Source organism: Balearica regulorum, chromosome 1, assembly GCF_011004875.1.
Source record: "Balearica regulorum gibbericeps isolate bBalReg1 chromosome 1, bBalReg1.pri, whole genome shotgun sequence".
Lineage (NCBI taxonomy): Eukaryota > Metazoa > Chordata > Aves > Gruiformes > Gruidae > Balearica > Balearica regulorum.
This window is the reverse complement of record NC_046184.1, coordinates 64,394,778-64,418,024: the sequence shown is the minus strand read 5'-3', so window position 1 is coordinate 64,418,024 and position 23,247 is coordinate 64,394,778. Positions and strand designations below refer to the sequence as shown.

Genomic DNA, 23,247 nt, shown 5'->3' with positions numbered 1-23,247 from the left:
GCAGCAGTGAAGGGAATCATCGCTGCCGTTCCTACTCTGAGTTGGGAGCAGAAAGCCAGCTCCCAAGCTCCAAAGCAGACACTGTGATGAGCTGTTGAGCTCCACCACCAGAGCAGAGTGCGAAAAAGGAGGTAACCACTGAAGGAACAGAGGCTCAGCACGTTCGCTTGAGGCCTCCTAGATAGGAAGAAAGCTTAAGACAAACCCCAGCTTTCAGCTAACAGGAAAAAATTGTGTGGACTAAACACAAACTGCATTTGGATCGCTACTATAGAAACGTACCATCACAACTTCTCCCAGCAGTACAACAGGCTCAGATGGAACAAGTAGTTGTTAAGGAAATTAAAGTCAGAAGTTCCTATTTAAAAAGATACCACAACCTCCTGTGCCTAACAACCCATTTAGGTAGCTAAGCATTTGCAGTACATCTATCACCTTGGTATGCCAGTGACAGGGACTGGGATACTAGTTAAAGCATTAACTTCAACCAGAGTAAATGCTGAACTGAAAGAATTGAAGTTTTTGCTAGTACCCACAATGCTCACAGAGAAAAGCATAAACAAGCTCATCATTCTGCAGGGGGAAGAGTTGCAAAAACTATAAATAAGCATGCTCTGTACTGTGTTCAGAGAGTGACGAGATACAAAATCCCACCAGCTTTGAAGGCAGGAAATTGTCACCTCTAACATTTTTCTTTCCCTGTTCACATCATGATGGATTGCAGTGGGAATTTCACCACTTTTCCATGTTATAGAATAAAATGCCTCTTAGTTGTGCAATTTTTTTTACTAACAATACTAATAATTCTCAGTCTTTCTGACAATAAAAGAAAGTTAAAGCAAAATAAATGCCACTCCCAGATGAACTGAGAATCCTGGACCAGGAATGTTTTTCTCACACCATCGCAGGCCTCTCAAAAGGAGCAGCCAAGGCAGTCATTCCTCCAGCTCCTCCTGATGGCAACTGATAGGCATAGCACCCTAGCAAGGTACTGGAATAAGAACGTTGATGTCATCATAGAGTCATCATATGGCAAATGGCAGAATTATTAAGACCTAAGCACGTGACGAAAACAGGGTTTGGTGAAAGACACCACCTGATTTGATCAAATACTACAATCAGTGAAGGGGCCGGCGCCTTCTCCAGGTCTGCAGCAGAGAAATTTTAGCTGAGCACCACTTAAGGCCAATGGCTCTGCTTGAAACTTGGGGCCTAATCGACTTGGTTACGAAAAACGGAGGATGACAGAGGAGGGATGGTAACAGCAAGAGGTGATTGGGCTGTCAGGCCCGCAAGACAAAAGAGAGATTGTTAAGGCAGCCAAGGATATAAGGTTTGAAAAACGGCTGAAGATGCAAAGGGTGACTTCCATTTATATGTTCATTAGCTCAAGAATTAATACAGCCGCCTGGGTTACCTTTTCTCTTAAGAACGAACAAAAAAAGAAAGAAATCCAAACAATGATGAACAGAGAGAAAGCACACAGGAAAACAAAACAAAACACATGCAGATACCCTAGAGGTATCAAACATTTTATTTATTTTTTAAAGAAACTACAGCAATATACATGATTACAGAATTATGAAGCACTGTAAAACAGAAGGAATGAAATGGCCTGGGTCCGAGCACTAACGACCTCACACCTTTTCTTTCATACCACCATCGCTCAGAAAAATTACGTTATCTGAAAAGAAATAAAGAAAATTTGATCTTCAGGATTGTTTTGCCCTGTTGCAAGACTGCACACCCACAAAGAAAACCTATTTGTGTTAAAATAAGCTGCACAGACATGTATTTCAGAACAGAATAGCTCATAAAATAAAATGGTGTCCAATACAGGGTTCTTGCTCTATCTCCCCAGAGAGCTGACAATTCAAGGTGACCATATATACTGTGAAACAAGTATGCTAAACCTGATGAAAAGTTGCTGCATAGTCCAAGATAGCAGAAACATTTTAAAATAATGGTTTAATTTTTTTACTATGATCTCTATCAGTTACAGCTTATTTCTTTTTTGTCATTTTCAGTATGCGCTACCATGTCATCAGCCTACGGGACTATGGGAAGCTCACATTTCATCAAGCCTCAGTAATTTCTAAAGTATCTTGAGACTGTGGATATTGAACACAAAGAAGAAACCATTAGGATAAATACTAATTAAAAAAAAAAAAAAAAGATTTGCTTCTCCCCTCCAGCTACTTACAAACAGCAACCTACAGCACTGCTAGCTGAACTATTCATGCACAAGGTTGATTACTATTGTTTTCAAGAGGCTGCACAGCAGAAACATCCAGAATTGTGCTGGTTTTTTCTTCCTTCTCCTCTGGCCCAGGTTTTGGGGGTTTTTTTTAGATATACTGTGTAACAGAAACGTTTACTCTACTAACCCAATTATTTTAGCCCTCCCTCCAAAACCACAAGATAGTGGCTCTACCCACAGTAAAGACGCAAGATGCTCACGCTATTTACGGGCTCAAGGAAAAAGTCAGGTTTCCCGGTTCTCTCCCTCATTGTGTCTACCCAAGGGACAAGTCTACTCCCTATCCATTCTGTGCTCTTCTTACCACTGCTGGCCACCAGACTGAGGTCTTTCTAAATTCTCCATCAAGTTATCCCCACATAAAACATCTTTCACAAACAGATGACCTTAAAGTTGGTGAAGCCTTCAGTTTTGAACAGGAAGAAAAAAATTGCCTGCCAAACCAAGACAAAGCTACTAAACAAAGTCTGCTTAGAAAAGGAATCTGCCTGACCTGCAGTACTGCATACCAGTTTTCTTAAAACACACAGTATCTACTGCCTGCACTGACTGGTTTGTGTGAAGAAACTATGCAACAGTTTACAACTGCATGCTCTCATTTTCTGTGTCTTGACAAGCAGTGCCAGAGGACATCTCATGGCACAGCGTATCCATTCTCTCAAAATCCCCCAGCGTGGATACTGAGGATGAAGACAAACTAAGCTCAAAGGTCCTCCACCCCCTCTCCATTTTCAAAGGGTAAGAGAGGCCTTGGTACATTGTTCCTTACCTGCTATAATTGTCGTGGCCTGCCGCCTCACGTTGTTTTTATCTGTATATTCACCATAGTCTATCTTCCCTTCAACATAGAGTCGAGCACTGAAAAAAATCAAGAATTTGCTTCTGGTCAAAGAACTGTACTACTGTTTTCTCCTCTATGCCTCATTCTGAATACACAGGGGTTTGCATCAGTTGCTTGTAGCAGGTCTGCTAACTTATTTTATGGCACTTCTATCCCAGCATAGCTCCTAGTCACCACAATTATTACATCAATCCTCAACCACATTTGTTGTTCACTTACCCCTTCCTCACATACTGATACGTAACATCCCTGAGGCCCGGTCTGAAGACAGAGATCCTGTGCCATGTTGTCTTCTGACTGATATCACCTAAGTTACATAAAAATAACAAAGTTGGATCCCAAATCCTCTTTTTGCTGGATGCCTCAGAAATTAGTTTCAACGTGTTGGTGTTCTCGAATTATGAAGTGTGATTTGAAAATGGAAGTATACTAGCACTCAATCTCCCACTCCATACTAGAACTCAATGTTCCACTCATCTGTGTCCAAATGAAAGTATCATGCAGAAGCACAGTTCAAACCAAGAGATCAGTTTTCCTGGAAGCCAGTGCTCATACTACAATTTTTCTTCCCCTCACACACTCCACATTGAACAAAAGCTAGAGAAAAGAAGACATCTGTAGCTGCAGACTGATGGAAGAATCAAAGAGAAAAATGTATCATCCTTTTTTTTTTTTCCTCCTCTTGGAATACAGGTAAGAGTATGGAACCTGCTACACCTCTGGCAACCCCAACAGTGGAAAACTGCCGACTCAGCGTTCTTTCCCCTTCTCCAGAGGAAGGTCGACATGCAGATCTCTACTCAGTACACACTGCTGGGGATCAGTAAGAGACACACAAATGCACCAGCATCTCCACTGACCTCCAGTGAACTTCCCTGCACCCAAAAGATTTACATGACAGCCTGAAGACAAAGCGTGGTGCTACTGAGTATGCAAACAACCTCAGAACGCATTGCTCATTGCAGACTCACCTCCCTGGGTTACCTCACTGTCCCCTGTTCGCCACATCTCATTGGTTGCAAGAGAAAATATGGTAACGGGATTTTTTCCATCCACTTGTCTCATGATAGGGTCCTGTCCAACCCGACCAAGTAACTGAACACGATTCATGGCTGAAATGTGAGAGAGTAAATACATATACAGGTGAATTACAATGCTTCTAATCATGGCAAGTCGTAAGTCAGCAGCTTTTGTCAAGGGCCAGAACAATGACTTTCTGCACCTCCTAACCATTCTTCAAGCTCTTGTGACTTTTGGCTTAGTCAGCCCCTGCAGATTTGACTGTGCGTGTACTATCATTATCACTGCTGAAAAAGCTCACTTAGAAACCTAAAGGTTCTCTATTCTTTCTGTTCCTTTGTCGTCTTTTTCACAGACACATGCACATGTCACTTGAGACTATTTTGCATTTACTTATCTTGACTTTTATTTTTTCCATTATGATAAAACTATAGCATTGCATTTTGTCCTTAAAACAGCACCTTTAAAACAACACTAGTTTTTACACAGGTACCAGGACTAGGTGGACGCAATTTATTCCTCCTCCTTGTTCAAGGACAACTGGAGGAGGTCAGGGAAGCATCACTCTTGCACAAAGAGTGCGTGAACCAAACGGTGAAGTCTGAAGTGTACACCTAGAGCAAATCGTGCTGGGGAAGCAGCACCCAAACAAGTCACCCAGGCACATGGAATCTGAGAAACAAGCACATGAGACACCTAAAGGCAGGTATCAGAAAACATGACAACAGCGTACTGGATTCACTGCCATCGATAAAGCACGACTACCTGCCTTTTACAGGTTGTAGTCCATGTCAGGGCTTTTTTCCTTTCCTCCTTAAGGGCCGCTCGACTTGACAAAGATCAGATAGGAAGCTACTTAAGAGTCTGTTTGTTTGAAACAACATATTCTTAGTCACTGCATTCAGGAGCTACCATTCCTAACTGTTTCTCTCCTGGTGTATTTCAGCCATTCTAAAACTGAGGTAAAAACCATAAAGAATAACAGCTAAGTTTCATTTCAGGAGCTACTTACATCTTTCGAGTACCAATGAGCCGACTGTATCAGACTCATGTCTTACAAACTGGCGAAGCACCTGAAGGAACAGACAAACATTAGTTTCCAAGACGCAAAGCATGAACAATATTCACATGCTCTTACACCTCGTTTCGTGAACACTTACAGAGGTTTTGCAAGTACACTCTTTTCTAGTGACTTATGGGGAGACTGAGGGAAGAAATCCGTTTAGCTAAATAAAGCCAATAGGATCATTCAAAGAAATCTGGTTAAACTGGGGTTAAAAAGCTGCCTAGGAAAAAGCATAGCCCAAAGGTACATCTCCAGCAACTATTTTTGGGACACGCAGCAACTACCGTTTTTCTGTAATACATATAGGAGGGGGCAGGGGTTGAAGCGGAGAGGTTGTTTAGTTGGTTGGGCTTTGGTTTTTGGAAACAAACACAGTTTTGATAGTTTCATCAACTTTCTGCTTCACTTCAGAGATTAACAAGGTGTGCCCAAAACGTACATCTATCCATTGCCGTAAGCAGTATGACGCATTGATAACCCCTCATTCCCAAGCAAACAGCAAATCAAGGCCACAAAAAACTGAGTGCTGCAGGTAAACACAAGAGAGAAAAAGAAAAGAAACTGACTTGATACTGGCAAATATCACGTCCTAGAAGAAAGGAGGAGAAAAGAAAAGGCCAGGAACACCTCTGCAAGAGGCCCACGCACAGAAACTGCAAGAAAAGCTCACCTCTTAAAATAAGTGGTTGCAAAACTTAAAAGCAGGCAAGACTGACAGTCCTGTGTTGAACAGAAGAGCTGAACCAGAGGAAATACAACTTACAAAACAAGAGTTCTTTGGTATGTTTGTATAATTCGTTGCTGTACATGCAAATCATCTAAGACTCATTCCATACACAAGCCGGATCCTTTAATACATCATTATTTCAGTAGCTGAGGAACTGAAGTCCAGCATTTGCATTCTTGTAGAGTACAAGCGCAAACAGAACTTCCTTCTTTTCTTCATGGGTAACGCCACATTTTTTTTTTAAGAAATGACAGAAATAACACCTGTGACCTGACAGGTCCATGGAAAAATTCAGATTCTAAGGGCAGACTCAGTGCTGTGGCAAAGGCACCAGCGGCTACAGCTGGTTCGCGTAGGAAAAGCCGCTCGCAGATAGCACAGCCGAGGCTCTGCGACCACCTGGCCCGGGAGCAGAGGTGAGCGGCTTCCTTGCCTGGAGGCGCTGGCTCACGATTCTCGGTTATTCCCGCACCTCATAACGCTGCAACTGGGGACGGCGCTGAAAAACCATCGTCCGTGGCGAGAAAGTTATTCCAAGCCCCGCGGTGGGCTGAGAAGGGGCAGGAGCTGCTTCTCCTCGCCGCCACCCCCTCCCCGGGGCGGGAGGGCCTTCAGCGGCCTCCCACCGCGCCGCAGGCACTCGGGGACGTAAAGTCAGGGCCAAAGCTCCCGCCGAGGCCGCAGCCCAGCCCCGAGGGGCCGCCCCGAGCGCCGCTCCCTCAGGGAACCGTTAAACCGTCACCCACGGCTCCGGCCCCCCGCATGGCCCTACCTGCCACGCCGGTCGCCGCAACATGCCGCCGCCGCGCCTGTGGAGGAAAAAGAACGGCTGAAGCAGCGCAGGAGGAAGCCCCGGCCCGCCGCCAACACCCCTTCCCCACCGCCCTCTCCCGCCCGACCCCCGCTGCCCTCTGCACCTCTCCCGTCACAGTCTTTTAGCGCCCGCAGACGGCCGGAAGCGGAAGGGAAGCGACGGGTCCTGCGCAACGAGAGTCCGGGTGGAAACGCGACCCTCTCCCCCGCCGGCGGTTCTGCGGGGGCCCGGGAGAGGGCAGCGCACCGCGGGTGGGCCGGCTCCTCGCCCCGTGTGGAGACGCGCGGGAGCGGCGCGGCCTTCTCCGGGTCGCCAGGGCCTGCGGCCTGCCCTGCGCCTGGCCCCGGCCGCCCCCCGGCACCTGAGATCGCCCCGAGGGCAGGGAAGGAGGCCCCAAGGCAAAAAAAAACACCCAAAAAAAACCAAAACACACTCCACGATACGTAAAAGGATTAAAATCTTTATTTGCACGTTTCACTTCTTAAAGGATAGTATCAAACTGTTTAAAAGCCAGCACTGGCCAACACTTGAAAACAGACTAAAAATAATCAAGTTACCAACTTTACACTCTCCCTTGTAACAGTACAATGTTCGTGTCCAACTACCACAGCTAGACATGCAGCCAACAAGGATTCAGAAAGTTAGATTTGGCAGGGCGTGTGTGTGAAATTTAATATTCAGTATACAGACACACTTCACATGGGCAACTCCCAAAAACCAACAAGGCCTGAAAAGCTCTTTATGGTTCCCCTCATCTTTGCTGAAAGGCTGCGGCTTGCAGGCAGGCAGTTGCACCACGTGTGAGATGGAAGGGGAATAGGTGCGCCGACTCACCTACCGGCACACAACAGTTATTCTCCCCCATATTAAGCAAGGAATCCTTGCCGATCGACACAAACCAAGTCAGACATCAGGGACTAGTCTGCAAAAGCTCAACCACATCTGTTACGTGATACTGCGCTTGTTGCTGAAAGTTAAGGGAGGGGAAGTTGAAGGAAAAACTTCCACACATAAGGCTCCCTTAAAGTGTTTCCTTTTACCCTTTGTCCCCCTCAGAGAAATGCCACTCCAGTTGCAGCCCAAGTCCACCAGGACTGCCATGTAACCAGCCTGTCTCCTGATGCATAAAAGCTCTCTACCATAGTCCCTACTTCCTCACTGCTAGGAGGACCCAGCTGCAGATGCTGTCTCCATGTACAGCCACTGTCTCCCCTCCAATGATACACAGGTGGCCAGAGCGTTAAGACCACAAAAACCAATCGTCAATAATAGGGCCCAACTAAACAAAGAGGGAAGCGACTAGAGGAAATGCAATCCTTTCCCGTGCATGGAAAAGCTATTCTTAGTCTAGAAGACAACCAGTTAACAAGAAATTAAACATGTATAAGACTGAGGACAATAATCTTAAATCCCATGATCTGACACTTGGAAGACAGTCATTCTTCCCTCAGCCAACATCTTATCATAACTAATGAGGGAACCAAAAACCACAACAGGGAGAGTTAGTATGGGGCACTGGTCTGCACAGACCCTCTGCTTTCCCAGGGCCATTCAGCTGCCAGAGCTTTTCAGACAACACAGAAGTTCAGTAACCCAAAGTAAAGCTAAATGAGCGACAGCTCTTCCCTCCCACCAGGCGCTTGCTGTTCTGCTTAGAAGAGGTTTTGGACTCTTGCAACTTGGCACTTCCTAAGGGCTGGTCCATCATGAGGGTCTGGGCAAGGCGGGCTGCTTTAAGTTCCCTGCAGGGGGGAGATGGAAGGAAGAGGAGAGGAAGAAAACCACATCATGCATGAATCCCCATCAGCTACAGAAGAAAGCCATGAGCAATTTTGCACAAGAAGGTTCCTGCAGTACTCCAGCATTGCTGAAGAGTGATGACTTTTGACCCTAGAGAATGACGTGGGGATTTCTGTAGGTTTCTCTAGAGTTTCTACTTCAGAACAGATCAGCTTTGAAGGTTTACCAGAGAAAACTATGCATCAGGTCAGCAACAAATACCTAGTCTGGCACCAATGTGAGGAGTCCCTAGCTCAGTTTTTCTCCCTCCGTTTCAGATATTTGTGATGGTGGAATTTAGATCAGCGTTATCTTGTGCAGCACAAATACCTAATAAAGGCACATTTCTTTTCCATTGCCTTTTTTCCCCTGATGCTTGCTGCTCTCCCAGAGCATACCCTCTCCTGTCTACATGGAAAACCTATTCCCCAGCTGACTATTGCACTAAGAGGGGTGGTGGGGCAGTTCCCAGATCCCAGCACCCCAAAACATTATTGCCAACAGCAGTGAGGAAGCAAGGGGAAAGAGGATGTCTGCCACCACCTGATATTTCTCTTCCTTCTGTGCTAGACCACAATCTCAGTACAGTATCAATTCTTCATCTGCCCACTGGCTGCATATTATTGTAACAGTATTTTCCATCACCAGTGGCTGCAGTAAGTGTGCAAGTTCACTGCTCTAATTTAGCCAACTCTGCAAAGCCAGAAGTGAACCACAGCTGCTCAGGCACTACAAGTCCCTGCTACAGCCCCAGCACCCTCCCAGCTCCAGGCACAGGAGCTGACTGGGTACTTCTGTGCATTGGCTCTCTCAACACTACCACCCTACACTCAAGCCAGCATTTGTTGTGCCCATGTCTTCTCCCCTCCATGCCCAAGCTAGCCCTACCTTTCCAGCATGGCAGTCTTGCACTTCTCCACATTTAGCTGCTTCTGGAGCTGCACAGCTTTTCCACGTGAAGGACGCAGAACTGGATGTTTAGTAAGAGCTGTGGCAGAAGGTCTTTCCACTGGGTCAGGGTGGATCATGAGCTAGAAGGCAAAGGAGTTCAGCATTTAACACTCCCTCTGTCACATGCCAACTGGAAAAGCCTCCATCCTGTCAAGACTACTCCCTCACCTTGAGGAGCTCAAGAAAACGATGAGGAAGCTTCTGAGGGATTGGTGGGATATTGCCTTCGCGAATGTGGTGCCACATGGCACCGTTGTGAGGCAGCGGTGCTGTGCCAGCTGCTAGAGCTACTGTGAGTGCCAGGGCAAAGATGTCTGCCTTCGGCAAATAGCAGTATTGCTGCAGAGAGAAGATAAACAGTTATAGAAAGGGAACGTCTGACTGTACTGAAGTGGGTTGGGATACCAGCTCAAAAAGAAACAGCCAAACAAGTATATGTATGACACTGCTGTGTTCACCCTCCCAGTGAGCTGTTTTCTCCTCTTTAGGATAAAAACATTGATAGCAGATAGTATTGATAACTACTAGCACATTAGCTTTCACTCAATCATGAGGGGCTTGCAGCCCACATTAGGATCACCACAGCAACTCCAGAGGACCGCCTAACAAATGTGTGCCTCCAGCCTTCACCACAAGACCATAAGCTAGCCATGCCCAACTCAAACTAAGACTGCATGTGATACATTGACTTAACAGTTCTAAAATCCACTTGAAGCACAAAAAAAAGATACTGTCACTTAAACACCTGAGTTGATGAACACATCCAAGCTGGCTGTTACATACTGATTCCCTTTTGTTTGCTAGCCAGAGTGGCAAAACTGCTGTCAGTTCAAGAGGTGTGTTGTGCCTCCCACCTCTCCACACTGATGCTTGTTGTACAAGGCATTTGGTGTATATATTCTTCAGTAATCACATCCAACAGTTTAATCCCAGCTGGGTGTGTCAATAAAACCTTTATCAATTTGAAGACATTTTACCCCATTCATTCCTCTCAGGTAAGATAGGTGCAATAATCTAATGATAAAGTTATTTATGAAGTATATTTAATAGTTACATTACAACACCCATGCCTATACTATTCTCAATAAACTGTTAATTTTGCTGATTTCACAGCCAGACCAGACACAAAAAAGGAGATAAGGCCAGAAATATGCCAGACTAATGATTTCACTACATTTGATCTCTCCCCACTCACTCACAACCCTGTTCTCCCCACCACCCCACCAGCAACTCTACCTCTTGCAAAATCTCATTGGCCAAAAACCGTCGGTCTCCTTCCTCCACCTGGGGGTTTGTTATTGATGTCACATGGCCAAGGTCACCTGAGACAAAGATTGAGCAACTAATGGAGCAAACTGTTGTAGATCTCTTCCATCAATAAAAGCCTGCATTTTATAGGCATCAACAGAGAAATCAGGAAATACTGAGTAAGAGACCAAGCTTGCTCCTACTCAGGAATCTGGACTTGGAAACAGGCACATGAGTTTTCTAGGACTTGTCATCTTAGAGGAATTACTTGTGGTAAGTAGCAGAGGCATTCAGGACTATGCCATCAGTTTTGTATACAAGTCTCTTCATCCAGCAGCACAGCGCTGTACAAAGCAGTAATGCGCAGCCCTAATCTTAAGCTACTTGTAAAGTGGGCTAAAACCTACCAATCTTGTACACCACACCAGAAGAGAATTCATCTTCACTGTCACTCTCTTCCTGCCCCGCAGGGCTCACAACTGCCAGCTTGTAACAGATGAAGATATTACCTGCAAGACAGTGAAGTTTAGCAATAGTGTGATACCAGTAGCCAGACTGCAGCAGCCTGATAACTTTGTAGAAATCCCACTTGTCAAACTAGCTAAGCTTTGCAGCCAGAGAAGTTCTGGACGTGCTTCCCACCCATTAGTCTGCTTTCTGCCCAGCTTCCATATTCAGCAATACAGCTGACAGAAGACAGTTGTATCTTGTGCTTACAATATCCTAGTGTAATCAACTTTCTGTCCCTCCCTCTGCTCCCCAAGCTAAAAGCATGATTTTAGCAGGAAAGAGGAGCTAACTATGTGACTGGGAGGGGGGTGGGGGGAGCATCACCCTGGGGGTGCCCATTGTCAGCTGCAGAGAGGAAAGCTTGTTACTATTTTTTGCAGGAATTTAATCCCTCCAGGTAGGTACAATAAGTATTCACTCCTCACTCCAGGTCTCACATAGAAAGGTCAAGTGTTGTGCAACAAGGCAGCAGCAAATAAGGAAGTCCCTGTCTTCATTAGCAGCCCTACTTGCTCCACCAGTATGAAAGTGATTCCCGTGAGCCAGGATTCTGAAGATCACGACACAGAAGTAAAATGCTGCCAACTAACAAAGAAGGTTCAGTTTTAGAGCAGCAGTAATAGCAAGATTTAAAAAAACAAAACAAACAGCCCACCACACAAGACATTCACCTTTTAAGGCAAGATCCTCTTTCCTTTGAAGCACTGTAACAGGTCCAGTCAGAAGGACCTCTTACAGGTCCTGCCCCTGGAGGGTCACTTGGAGGACCCACAAAGGAGGAGAGCACTACACTTACTAGGTTTGATATCCAGGTGCACAAGGCCAGAGTTGTGGATGTATTTTAGCCCCATGGAGACTTGTAACAGTATGTCTTTCAGCTTTGATTCTGGGAAATACTGGCCAAGCTTTGTGTTTTCCAGCAGCACATCTTGGAGGCTCCCACCTAGGTGAAAACAGTCAGAGACCTGACAAAGATTTTGTGGAGCAGCATATCAATAGCTTAATAGAAACTATTGCCCAGAGCACTGCAGGCTTGCTAGTGACAAGCCCCGACCAGACCGGCTATATAAGCTCTAGTGATCAAACTTGGGTATCACCATTTGGCTTCAGCCTTTCCATTGCCTTGAGCGCCCTGTTTCCTGCTTGCCAAGGTCTGTGCGACTACAGCACCAGAAGGGCTGACCTGGTAGCGATGCTGCTACAAGTGAACAGTGGAAGTTCAATACTTTTGCCATGCTTACAGGCAGAAAGCAGGTACATGAATGGTGGACCAAGGAAATTAAGCTCCCACTAGCAGTTTTTTGATTGAAGAATGTAACATTTGACAGAAGCAGAATTTTGTAGGTCTCCATTAAGGTACTCTGACTATTTCAGGACTAGCAAATACTACGGCCTCTCTCTCCCCATCAGCCTGCTTTTCACTACTTCTCCTTTAATCTCAGACATTCTTCCACTAGAACACAAGAAATGCATCAACGCTGCAGCAGTGATCGCCACGTTTCATAGTTACCTCCACCAGATTTGAAATCATTACTCCAAACAGCTATCACCACTCATCATTGAGCCCCAAGACTACAGGAGCAGTTGAAAGATGAGAGCTACACATTTGCCTTCTGCTCTTCTGGCAGCTAGAGGTGTCTTTTGCAATGCCTCCCAAACAGTGGTATGGCCAAAGGCAAACCCAAGTAAGAGTGTACCACCGTGCCTGCACAACCCCGTTTACAATTTACCTCATTATTTAGCTTCGTTCCTCTGCAGCTGTTGAGCCCTTTCTTCTAGCCAAGACGCAAGGTGCCTTCATCTCAACCAGATAGCCACTCTTCAAATCATTACTCCCCTTCATTAAGAAGGGTTTGTTTCCAAGATACATGGTGCTTAAGTTAGCTGCTCTTGGCTTACTCATACCAGTTTTTACCTGGGCAGTCCAAGACACAGCATTGCCATGGGAAATAATTTTCCAGGCCAGGCAACACAGAGGAACAGTTTTAAATACCACAAATCAGAGGGTATTCACTACTTCTAAGATGTTAGCACCATTCAGAGCTTTTGCTAAATGTTATGAGCCCTTAGTGGATTCTCCATGAAACTGTAGCACCAGTGCAGTTTGCTTTGTTGTAAACCAAAACATCCCATATTTAGGTAGAAAAGGTAACTGCACCCATCCTGAGATCTCAGCCTTTAACAACATCACAGCTCTTACCATTGCAGTGTTCATTTTGGATAATCATGTGATCGTCCTCTGCCCACGCTGAGTAGTAGCGCACAACATGGGGGTGGTGTCCAAGGACTGCATGAGCATAAACCTCGCGCAGTGCCAGCTGCCTAGAGAAGCACGCACAGAAAAAGCAGTGGTGACAGGTAGCCTGGCTTGAGAAAGGGAAAGCAGATATGTTTAGGACTTTCTCTTGAGTTTTGGCAGATGGACTGGCTCTCACAGCTGCTGATGCCCCTGCCCTTAAAAAGGATGTTCAGGAGCACCACATCAAACTTGCTGAGCAGCTGTCAAAAAATATATCACTGAGCAAGTCTTTTGTTGAAGAGGCAAAGGCAGCTTCAAAGACTTGGCTTCAGCATGCAGGGCAAGACTAGCTGGTCCACAGAGATGTGAGCAGTGCTGGCTGTACAGCAGGGCAGGGATGTACCAGTAACAGCAGGCATTATTTTAAAGAGACTGGCTGCACGGACCTGAGGAGTTCAGGTAAGCTGTCATCCCACTTTGCAACGCATGTGCCTTCTTCCCTTTCTCATACATTTATATTCAATAGTCCTAACACAGTAACTTCACCCACTCTTCCAACTGCTGCTTGGGAGCACAACAGCAGCCAGGTTTTGCTCATGCCACCCCTCAGATACCTTTAGATCCACACTCCCTCCTTCCGCATCACACCTCCCAAGAACTTGCCCAGCATTTCAACTGTCAGTTTCCAGCTAGCACACTCACTCATCTGAAGATCCTGCCAGAGGCTTTTTGGAGCGTTTAATGGCATAAACACATCCATCAAGGCGTTTGATGCACTTGTAGACAGAGCCAAATTCCCCCACACCAATTTTTTCTAGTTCCAGGAACTCCTTCTTGTAGCGGGAAACCATATTGCTCTCCTTCAGAGGACATCTCTACAACATCACAAAAACAGCCAAGACACAAGTATGAATTGAAAGACTTCGATAATAACATCTGTCATGTTTTTAGAGCTGTGTAGCACTTGGTCTCACAGAGCACCCATGTTGCTCCCTCTCTCATTCTGGATGTTAATACAGGCATGTGTGCAGGTGCACTGCCAGTTCTTCTTGAAATGCTACCTTCCACTTCGGCACGCTGAGTTTTTTTTCTGACCACCTAACAAAGGCCCTCTTGGCCAAGTTTTGTTGGTTTGGGGTTATTGGTTTTTTTGTTTTGTTCTTTTTTTTAAATCATGACTTTCTAGCCATAGAGGTAGAAATTGCAGCTAAGGAGAATTACAGTCTGGCTGGCTGTATGTGCCTAAGCCTCCTTGGGTTACTACCATCACATCTCTTCTCATGGTAGCCCTGCCCAGTTCCTAGACCCATGGCTGATTGAGTCAGGAATCAACAGCGGGCAACAGCAACATACTTGTCTTTTGCCCAGCTGCTGCAGACTTGAGAAGACCTGTTACCAGCCTTAGTAGGCAGAAGTCCAGTCACTCTTTATTAGCCAGACTCATGTACTGAACTTGTGATTAATAAAAAGCTATTGCCTATTTTTGAGCTCAGGAGAGAAGCTCGGTGCATTGGCTTAGTGTGGCCCCCGCTATGGGGCCTAACTCCAGCAATAAAGGTTGCCTGCAGCAAGGACATTCTGCATCAGTTCACGCTGTTATCGTGTTTGAAGGAACAGCTGTTGACTAATGGCAGATTAGCAGGTCTCAGTGTATCTGTTTGTATTCCCAGTGATTTCTGATCAGGAGCTGCTTTTCCACAAAGCGCTGAAAGCCTGCAGAACAGCTACAACATCATTATCGCTACAGTAATGGTCACTAGGGAAATAGGAGCTGCTGGTACTGCTTATAGAGTGATGTCTACTGGCAGGGGAGATAAGTAAAGAAAAGATGAGCATCCCTTACAGTGACAGCAGCTCATGTTGCACAGTGGTTTCCACATAAACAACTGCTGGGATTGGTGCTCGTATACAGTATATGACCTTAAAGAGTGGGGGCAAGGAGTTGGTCCTCACAGCCAGCAAGAAACATATGAAACATCGTATGAAACATCAGCCCTTCACAACAGGTTATAATTCATAAGGCAGCTATATTTTACAGTAGCTTAAAGTTTTATGAGGAGTGGCTGAGGGAACTGGGGTTGTTTAGCCTGGAGAAAAAGAGGCTGAGGGGATACCTTATTGCTCTCTACAACTACCTCAAAGGAGGTTGTAGCAAGGTGGGTGTTAGTTGATTCTGTGATTCTAAAAAGCTCAGGAAATAAAGATACCTCCTAGTACACAATTTTAGACTTGTGTTATATGCTCATTCTAATCCGTGCTGGAGCAGAATAATATTTCTGTGAGTCACAAGTTATTTAAGGCTTTCTTCTAAGGAAAACAATGATTGTGATAGCCCTGGATGTTACCTGGTAGCAGATTTACTTTGCAGCTCTAGTTTTTCCATGGAGACCAGTTTGTCTGCAATACCAGTCTCCTCTGCTAGAGGGTACCATTATTCTTCCAGTAAGCCTAATCACAATTATAATGAACAAATAATTCTACCTACCTGCACAAGACAGATACTTCCTTCAAGGGGCTGCTCAGGAAAACAGAGCTTTTTACCTCATCTGAACACAGATATGTAATTCAGGCTTGGCTTGCTTTCTAGAAGCCAACTGGGTGAGTATCTTCCTCCCAGATAGAGCTGGGAAGAAGGAAGAAGGCTGTAGGGCACTGGTTCCCACACCAGCCACCCAGTTCTGCCAGTGCAGCTGGGGGTACATGAGGCCTCGCACCCTGCCCCGTGCAGCCAGGCCAACGCACTCCGATACCGAGGTTTGCCACCAAAGCACAGACATCAACACAAAAACAACTTCTCTTGCTGTTATTGTAAGACATTGTTTGCTGTCCTGTAGCTAGGTAAGCTGTGGTGGAGTCTTCCCTTGGACCTTGAGGAAAATAAACACCCCCAACTGAACATTTTCCCACTGAAGAAGAATATAGAATTTTCTGCCTCGCTTCAGGAGTTTGCCATTGTGACTACTGCAACTAAAACTCAGCCCTCAGTACCTATCCACACCAGAACGGTTCAGCTCAGGCTTTCTGTCTTTGCAGTGCAGGTCCATATATTAATTGCAAGATAGAAACCATGTTCCATTCACATCTAAAGATTCTCAGTACACCAATTCATAAGAACAGCAACACATCTGCTGCTTTTCAAGCCACAGAGGTACAGTCACTCTTCACACTAATTCAATATACTAATACAGCAATTACTTTCCCCTCCGAGGAACTCCAATTATATAATATTTCCTAAAAAGGCCTCCTGACCAAATTTGATGAGTTTTAGGATTAGTTGTCAAAGCTTTAGATCTGCTTTAGTAAGTCTCCTTTAGGGCTAGGAATCATTTACAAGTTTGTGATCTCAAACAAATGTTAACATAAAACATTCAGCTTGGAACTATTCTATCATGGGTAATCATCCTCTGTCATGTCATGATTTAAATTCCAGTAGCAGAATAAATTCCATCAAGCAGCAAGTATTTACAAGCATCTTATCCTCTATGTGGGAGGAATACATAGAGACACTCACCTTGGTAGGTAGCTCCTGTTTTATCTGGCTTCTTGGAACAGGATCTCTCCTATAACAGAAGTTTAGGAAACTCTGGATGTATTATGTCAGTACAACAATCCAACTGAGATTTGAAGTGAAAACATTTTTCAAAAGAATCTCCAAACCTCATATCACAGTTCAAAGATGTGTTTTGTAGAGGAATAATACACAATGAGTTTCTAGTTGAGGCGTTAAAGACTGTAGTCCCAGGCTAGGAAGTCTTTGTTTCCATTTAGAAAGCCTCCACATACCAACTTTTGTAGTGCCCACTGGACATGGGAGCATCATTCTCCTGGCCACCTCATTAGTGGTGAAGCTACACAGAGATGACCTTGCACAACAAGCTCCTAGCAAAAGCACTGTGCAGCAGTTCTCTTTCAAGGGGGATACCCAGCTGAGCAGCTGTTACAGTTGGGGCTGTGAAAGCAGCTGAACATCATTGTAGTGCACAGGTATATGACTAAGTTTGTGCCTTGGTTAACCCTGACCAGATCCAGAACTTTTGCAGGTCAGCAGTAGCCTGCACCCATCTTAAAAGCTGTATTACACATAAACATGCATGTCATTTCTTCCAAGTTGTGGGTATGTGCATAGCTGAATCAAGCTCCACTCTACCCATGGTCAAGAAAGAGGTACAATTTTCTCCCACAGTCATAGCATTGAGATTAGCTGTTGATCCCCCACTTACATTTCTGAACAAGGGAAATGATTGATTTTATTTATATTTCTATTACCTTCAAATGTCTGCTAAAGTTTGCTCTGCACCAGTGAATATAACAGAAGTGAATGATTCACTGTTAGCAAATAACTCCAGGTACTAAATGTCTCCATCATTACTTATCTCCTTCAAACAGTCTCCTTCCCACCTGTTGTTTAAGAGTAGTTCACTTACAGCTCTCCTCTCATCTTCCGCTTGCCATTAGGAAGAAAGAGCATTTGTCGATACGACTCTGGTGTAAAGGGATTGATGTTGACAAGAGAAGCTTGCGTAGAGTCATCTGAGTCAGCACCAGGAGTAAATCTCAGATGTCGGAAGCCTTTGGGTGGGACCTTTGTCCCAGAAGAAGGAAAAGCTGTCTTCGATAACAGGCTCTGTATTGAGAAAAGAAATAAAACATGGCAGATAAGCCAGCAAAACATTTTTGTTGCTGCTATGTCAGAATAAAATCACTACTCTCCTGCAAATCAAGAGCTCAACTCCCTTCCTCAGAACAGCTGAATCATTAAAACCCTGCATCCTTAATTTAGTCCTGACTGTTTTCTTCTCCTTCCACAAAGTATTATGTTCTTTGCTAAGCCCTTTCAGACTCTGTTCCCTGCTCACTTGGGTGAGGCCTGCAGAGCCATTTTGGCATGCACAGTCCTCAAAAGGAGCCATCTCCTCTTGCTCATCTTTCCCACCCACAGAGACACAGAAATTGCATCATATGTTGCATTAACATGGAAGACCCAGTTCTGTCAAGCATGGACTGTCGCATCAGTTCCATCAGGATGGGTTTGTCAGGAGATAAGATAGAACATCACCCAAGTTTCCTTTCAGTTCCCCAGCAATAAGCAGCATTAGTATAGGAGAAGTTGGTAGAAATATTTTTATATGGCTACAGGTAAAGTGACCAGAAAACAGTTCTCTGAGAAGAAAGAACAGTTTCAGAAATTTAAGTTCAGAAGGAACTTCTGGATCTTCTATAGTTCAGCTTCCCACAGAAGACAGGCCCTTGCGTTTCACCTGCTAGTCCAAAAGCTTGGGGCGAGTAAAGCATAACTTGAGACTCACCCAGTCTTGCTCTGAAAGCAGAAAAATCTACTTACTTTCCATGATTTGACCCCTTCAGTGACCATCTGCTTTTTGAAATATGTTTGGTTTTGACTTGTGTTAGCTTTAAGAGAGTGGTGTAAGGTCTAAAAGAGGTTTTAACATATGTCTTCTAGTTAATAGCCCTTCAAGAACTAGAACTCTCCCTGTCATGAAAATCAAGAAACTTCTCTATCTTTTTGATCCAACAGTGGTCTTACTCTTGCAAGCGGAGATGTGGCTCCACAATCATATCTAGAGTTCTTCCCTTTCCTCACTGAAAGTTTTTGAAGATAAAAACCTAGAGTTGCATGCAGTATCCTGCATCCACCTAATTGATACTGCACTCAGATATAGCTACTTCAGGGACATCCCTCTATTTCTATACCATACTCAGAAGTTCAGCTACTGGTTTACTATGACCCTGGGAGTGCTTCTTGGTCACTTTCTCAAGTCTTGGTCTGCATCTCCTCACTCTTGGATGGAAAAGTTCTGCATAGGGATGCATTAAAAGCAGTACATGTCCAAGCCCAATTTACCCAGCAGCCTAGAAGCTCTGTAGAATTGTGGCTATATTCTACTCTAGCCACAAGTCAGGAAAGAGATCTAAAAATACCATTGCAGCCTGCTGTTGTACGCATGCGATTCTCATCTGCTTTACTAGGGCTTGGTCTTGTAATTGAGCAGACTTGTCTCCTGTAACATCATCTGAGAGTAGCTGCTGTCATACAGTATAAGGCAGCTACCATAACTAGCTCTAGCAATCTGTTCCAGGATTGGGTAAGTCTACAAAATACAATCATCTGCCTCCTCTGCCATGCATCCTAGCTGGGGCTCCAGTGCTCATCTGTCTGCAGTTAGATGTGGCTCTGCTCTCTTACCTTCAAATGTTCCAAGATCATTGCTCCCAGCTTCATTGATAAGCAGATTTAGGCCCTTTAGAGCCCACCTTTTGCAGCATGCTTGGAAACCAAGACCTTTCTCACAGAAGACAGCAGAGGAAAACAAATTGTTGATTTAGTGCAATTGCTGCTCATGGGCTACAAGGTGACAAACCACGAGCAGCATGTCTTGAAGCATCCATCCAACGTGTTATCTACACAAGAACACACAGTGAAGCACCCTGCACTACCAGTAGCTCACCTGATCTGGAAGAGATGCTAGACATGTCACCTATTTTCAGATGAGATTCAGGGAGATTTCTTATAAAGGGTCATTGCAGGAAATTCTTGGAGTATTGCCATTTAGAGCCACTTTCCCCTGGAGAGTGGCAGGCCATTCCTCAGTAACTGTGGCCACACAGTGGCCATACAATCATTCTTCTCTCCACATAATCAGGTTTCTGGAGAGGGACAGAAGTCAAATCCTAGCTCAGAAGTACTAAAAGGACTTATCTTCTGTGTACCACTTAAGCAAAGAAGCAATCAGTCTATCAGTAGAGCAGAATATTGAGAGAAGATTGAAAAAATTACATTTCATTTGGTCTTGACTGCTAGAAGCCAATACACACAACAGAAGATATCTAGGAACAAAAAAGCTGCAACTAAGCCTCCACTTGGGCTTACAAGAAGACAAAAAGCAGTTGTATTATATTCTATACAAGAAGTTTCACAGAAAACAGGGGCTGGAATCATTCTCCCAAGAAACCAGCTCAGTAGGTAAGTTACATTTTAGGACAGCAACATAGAGGAAGAGAGGCTAACCTTCCTCTGCGAGCACATTGATTTCTTACCCCTTCTACAGGGGATTTGCTACTCCAAGAACAAAGTCCTGCTTCCCCCAAACTCACTGAGCAGCTGTGGTGGGTTGACCTTGGCTCGAGGCCAAGTGCCCACCAAGCCACTCTATCACTCCCCTCCTCAGCAGGACACAGAGGGGGCGAAAATAAGATAGAAAAAAACTCATGGGTCAAGACAAAGGCAGTTTAATAAAGCAAAAGTTGCACACAGCATCAAAGGAAAACCAAAAGATTTAGTCTCTACTTCCCATCACCAGGTGATGTCCGGCCACTTCCCAGGAAGCAGGGCTTCAGTATGTGTAGCAGTTGGTCCAGAAGACTTATGTTGTAAATAATGAATGCTCCTCCGCCCCCCTTTCTCTCAGCTTTTTTTGCTGAGCAGACATCATACAGTACAGAATATCCCTTTGGTCACCTGGGGTCAGCTGTCCTGGCTGTGTCCCCTCCCAAGGTCCTGCCCACCCCCAGCCTACTGGTGAGGGGGAATGTTGGAGGGACAGCCTTGATGCTGTGCCAGCACTGCTCAGCAGTAGCCAAAACACCGGTGTGTTGCCAACACCTTGCTGGCTACCAGTGCACAGCACTGTGAGGGCTGCTATGGGGAAAGTTAACTCCCATCTCAGCCAGACCCAATACAGCAGCAGCTCAGTTTCACACACACACACAAAAAGAATCAGTGTCACTGGACAACAAGCTGGTCGGAGGCAATCCAGACTTACCAGACAAAGTATATCCCAGCCACAATGCCATTTCCAACTTTCTCTTTCAAGAGAAAACCCACTTGCATCCAAAAAACATGCTGAACAGAGCATTCGGGGCAGCTGCCTGTCTCCAAGCTCCCCCTGGAATTATGAGCTCCTCAGAGAGATGCATTTATCCCTCTGGCAGCACAGCACACACTTCCTACAGAGACCTACAGATGTCCACTCCCCTGAACAGAAGGTGAGGGACACACCAGCAGTCAAGGCACATGGTTGCTTGTTTCATTTAAGTCAGAGTGGCCCAACACCAACTAACTGGTTTTAGCAACAACTTGGAAAGAATCAAGAGACTTGCTCCCACACATAGGTTTCTAGTCACGCTCACGGAATAACCCTTCCATAGCTAAGAAGCTCACGGTCTAGGTTTCTAAGGGAAGAGTAGACACTAACAACAGTAACATTAAAAAAATGCTTTCCACAGAGCTAATAACAGATCTCCTCACTACCCACACACTGATGCCCCAGCAACGCTGCAGACCCTGCCTGCTCAGCCACAGAGTTGATACATGCCATTACCTTGGGAGTGTGCGGGGTGTCACACAGCTGCAGATTTTTCCAAGTGATGTGCAGCGGTGTCTCAGCATTACACAGGTTCTTGTCCACAGCCAGGGAAGGCTCCAGGGTGGGACTCACCCAGGCTTTCGTCCTGCTCAGGAAAATCTCACTAAGCTTTCTCTGAGGGGTTGCTGGTAGAGGACTGCTCCCTTGCCACTTCTGGAACTCACAGCTCCTAGGGGGGCTTGAGCTCAGGGCATCTTCCTCATGTATGCTTCTGTCTTCACTCTCTTCACCACAGCTGGAAAAATCCAGTCGCTGAATGAATTCATCGCAGTTGTCCCAGTCATCCATGTCACCATAAAACAGAACAGGTAGAGCTGATACTGGCCTGCTTTTTTAGAGGGAGGAGAAAATAGCATTATTTATACAGACTAACCACCCTCTTCCTTGCCGTATCAAAGGCATTGGTTCCACTCACCACACACACTCCCTCGCCCCAAGCTCCCATACACAGAAGTCATGATCACTCATAGGTGTCATTTGATGGTATTGGTTAAGGAAGCGTACCCCAGAATTAGCAAATACAAATCCATTCGGTTACCATTCACTTAACTACAACAGATTCTGCTTTTCACCTTGTTGGTGCAAGTCAGATACAACTCAGAAGTCACTGCCTTTCCCAATAAGCCTCTAAGGTAATTTCTCCACCCACCAGTACTTCATCTACTACTCTCATCACACATAGAAACAAACCTATCAAACCCTAAAGAACACCACACACTAGCCCTCCCCTCATCCTTTTCTACCTTAAATTTTCCAACCAAAGAACCCATGCTACATACAGCTGTAGAAGCAGAAGATACACCAAACACCCTACAGACAACCCTTCTCCTGGCACATTTATAACCACCCCACACACCTGGGCCATTGCTAATGGGAAGCATCTGGAGCTCAGCACCACCTGCACACACCTGCCTGTGCCTAGGAAAGCTGCTGGCTGAGGGCGTTTGCTGTGGGTGTGGATTTGCTGTGGATGTGGATAATTTTCTGTGCCTGCAACCAGCTCTGCATGGAGCCAGGGCTCCCTCTGAGTCATCTCCTTGCTTCTGCACGCTCTTCCCTCCTCCGGCTTCCCGGGGCCTACAAGGAGGTGATGTTTGCTGACAGCCCGTCTGTTCCATGTTAATCCCATCAGAGATGCAGTCTTTGTGGGCTTTACTTGTATAAAAGTGATTAGTCTTGTGCTGATGGGGCCCTGTGCTTCCTTCTTTTAAGTGTGAATTTCACTTCCTGCACTTAGATGTGTATTAGTTTGGACAAGTGTTGCAGCGTGGAGAGGTTAGTAGCCTAATTTATAACATGCTAGACTTCAGGAGAGAGTTAGGGACGGTGCGCAGGTCTCTGTATGGGTTCCCATCTTGAGGTTTCAAGCGCGTGCCCCAGGAGAGGAGGGAGAAGCTGGCTGTGTTGG

At 45.4% G+C, this 23,247-nt stretch overlaps 2 protein-coding genes across 3 annotated transcripts; both read right to left on the bottom strand.

The window, feature by feature from the left end:
- Nucleotides 1–1,502: 1,502 nt before the first annotated feature.
- Nucleotides 1,503–14,272, bottom strand: SSBP1 (single stranded DNA binding protein 1). 2 transcript variants are annotated; one of them, XM_075755666.1, is made up of 13 exons: nucleotides 14,158–14,272; nucleotides 13,417–13,538; nucleotides 12,013–12,159; nucleotides 11,114–11,215; nucleotides 10,695–10,780; nucleotides 9,627–9,797; nucleotides 9,396–9,538; nucleotides 6,687–6,723; nucleotides 5,134–5,194; nucleotides 4,073–4,213; nucleotides 3,321–3,408; nucleotides 3,030–3,118; nucleotides 1,503–1,684 (listed from the first exon to the last, which is right to left on the bottom strand). In XM_075755666.1, the coding sequence occupies exons 2-13, from the start codon at nucleotides 13,442–13,444 to the stop codon at nucleotides 1,638–1,640; spliced, it is 1,140 nt and encodes a 379-aa protein (XP_075611781.1). In that variant the 5' UTR covers nucleotides 13,445–13,538; nucleotides 14,158–14,272; the 3' UTR covers nucleotides 1,503–1,637. The 2 variants fall into 2 exon arrangements, with proteins under 2 accessions (XP_075611781.1, XP_075611772.1); XM_075755657.1 differs by lacking the exons at nucleotides 9,396–9,538; nucleotides 9,627–9,797; nucleotides 10,695–10,780; ... (2 more) ...; nucleotides 13,417–13,538; nucleotides 14,158–14,272 and adding an exon at nucleotides 6,832–6,996.
- On the bottom strand, nucleotides 14,154–22,148 carry WEE2 (WEE2 oocyte meiosis inhibiting kinase). The gene is made up of 4 exons (XM_010303454.2): nucleotides 21,795–22,148; nucleotides 17,880–18,079; nucleotides 16,967–17,015; nucleotides 14,154–14,330 (listed from the first exon to the last, which is right to left on the bottom strand). Exons 1-4 carry the CDS (start codon nucleotides 22,125–22,127, stop codon nucleotides 14,154–14,156), a joined length of 759 nt encoding a protein of 252 aa, XP_010301756.2. The 5' UTR covers nucleotides 22,128–22,148.
- Between the last annotated feature and the right edge of the window lie 1,099 nt (nucleotides 22,149–23,247).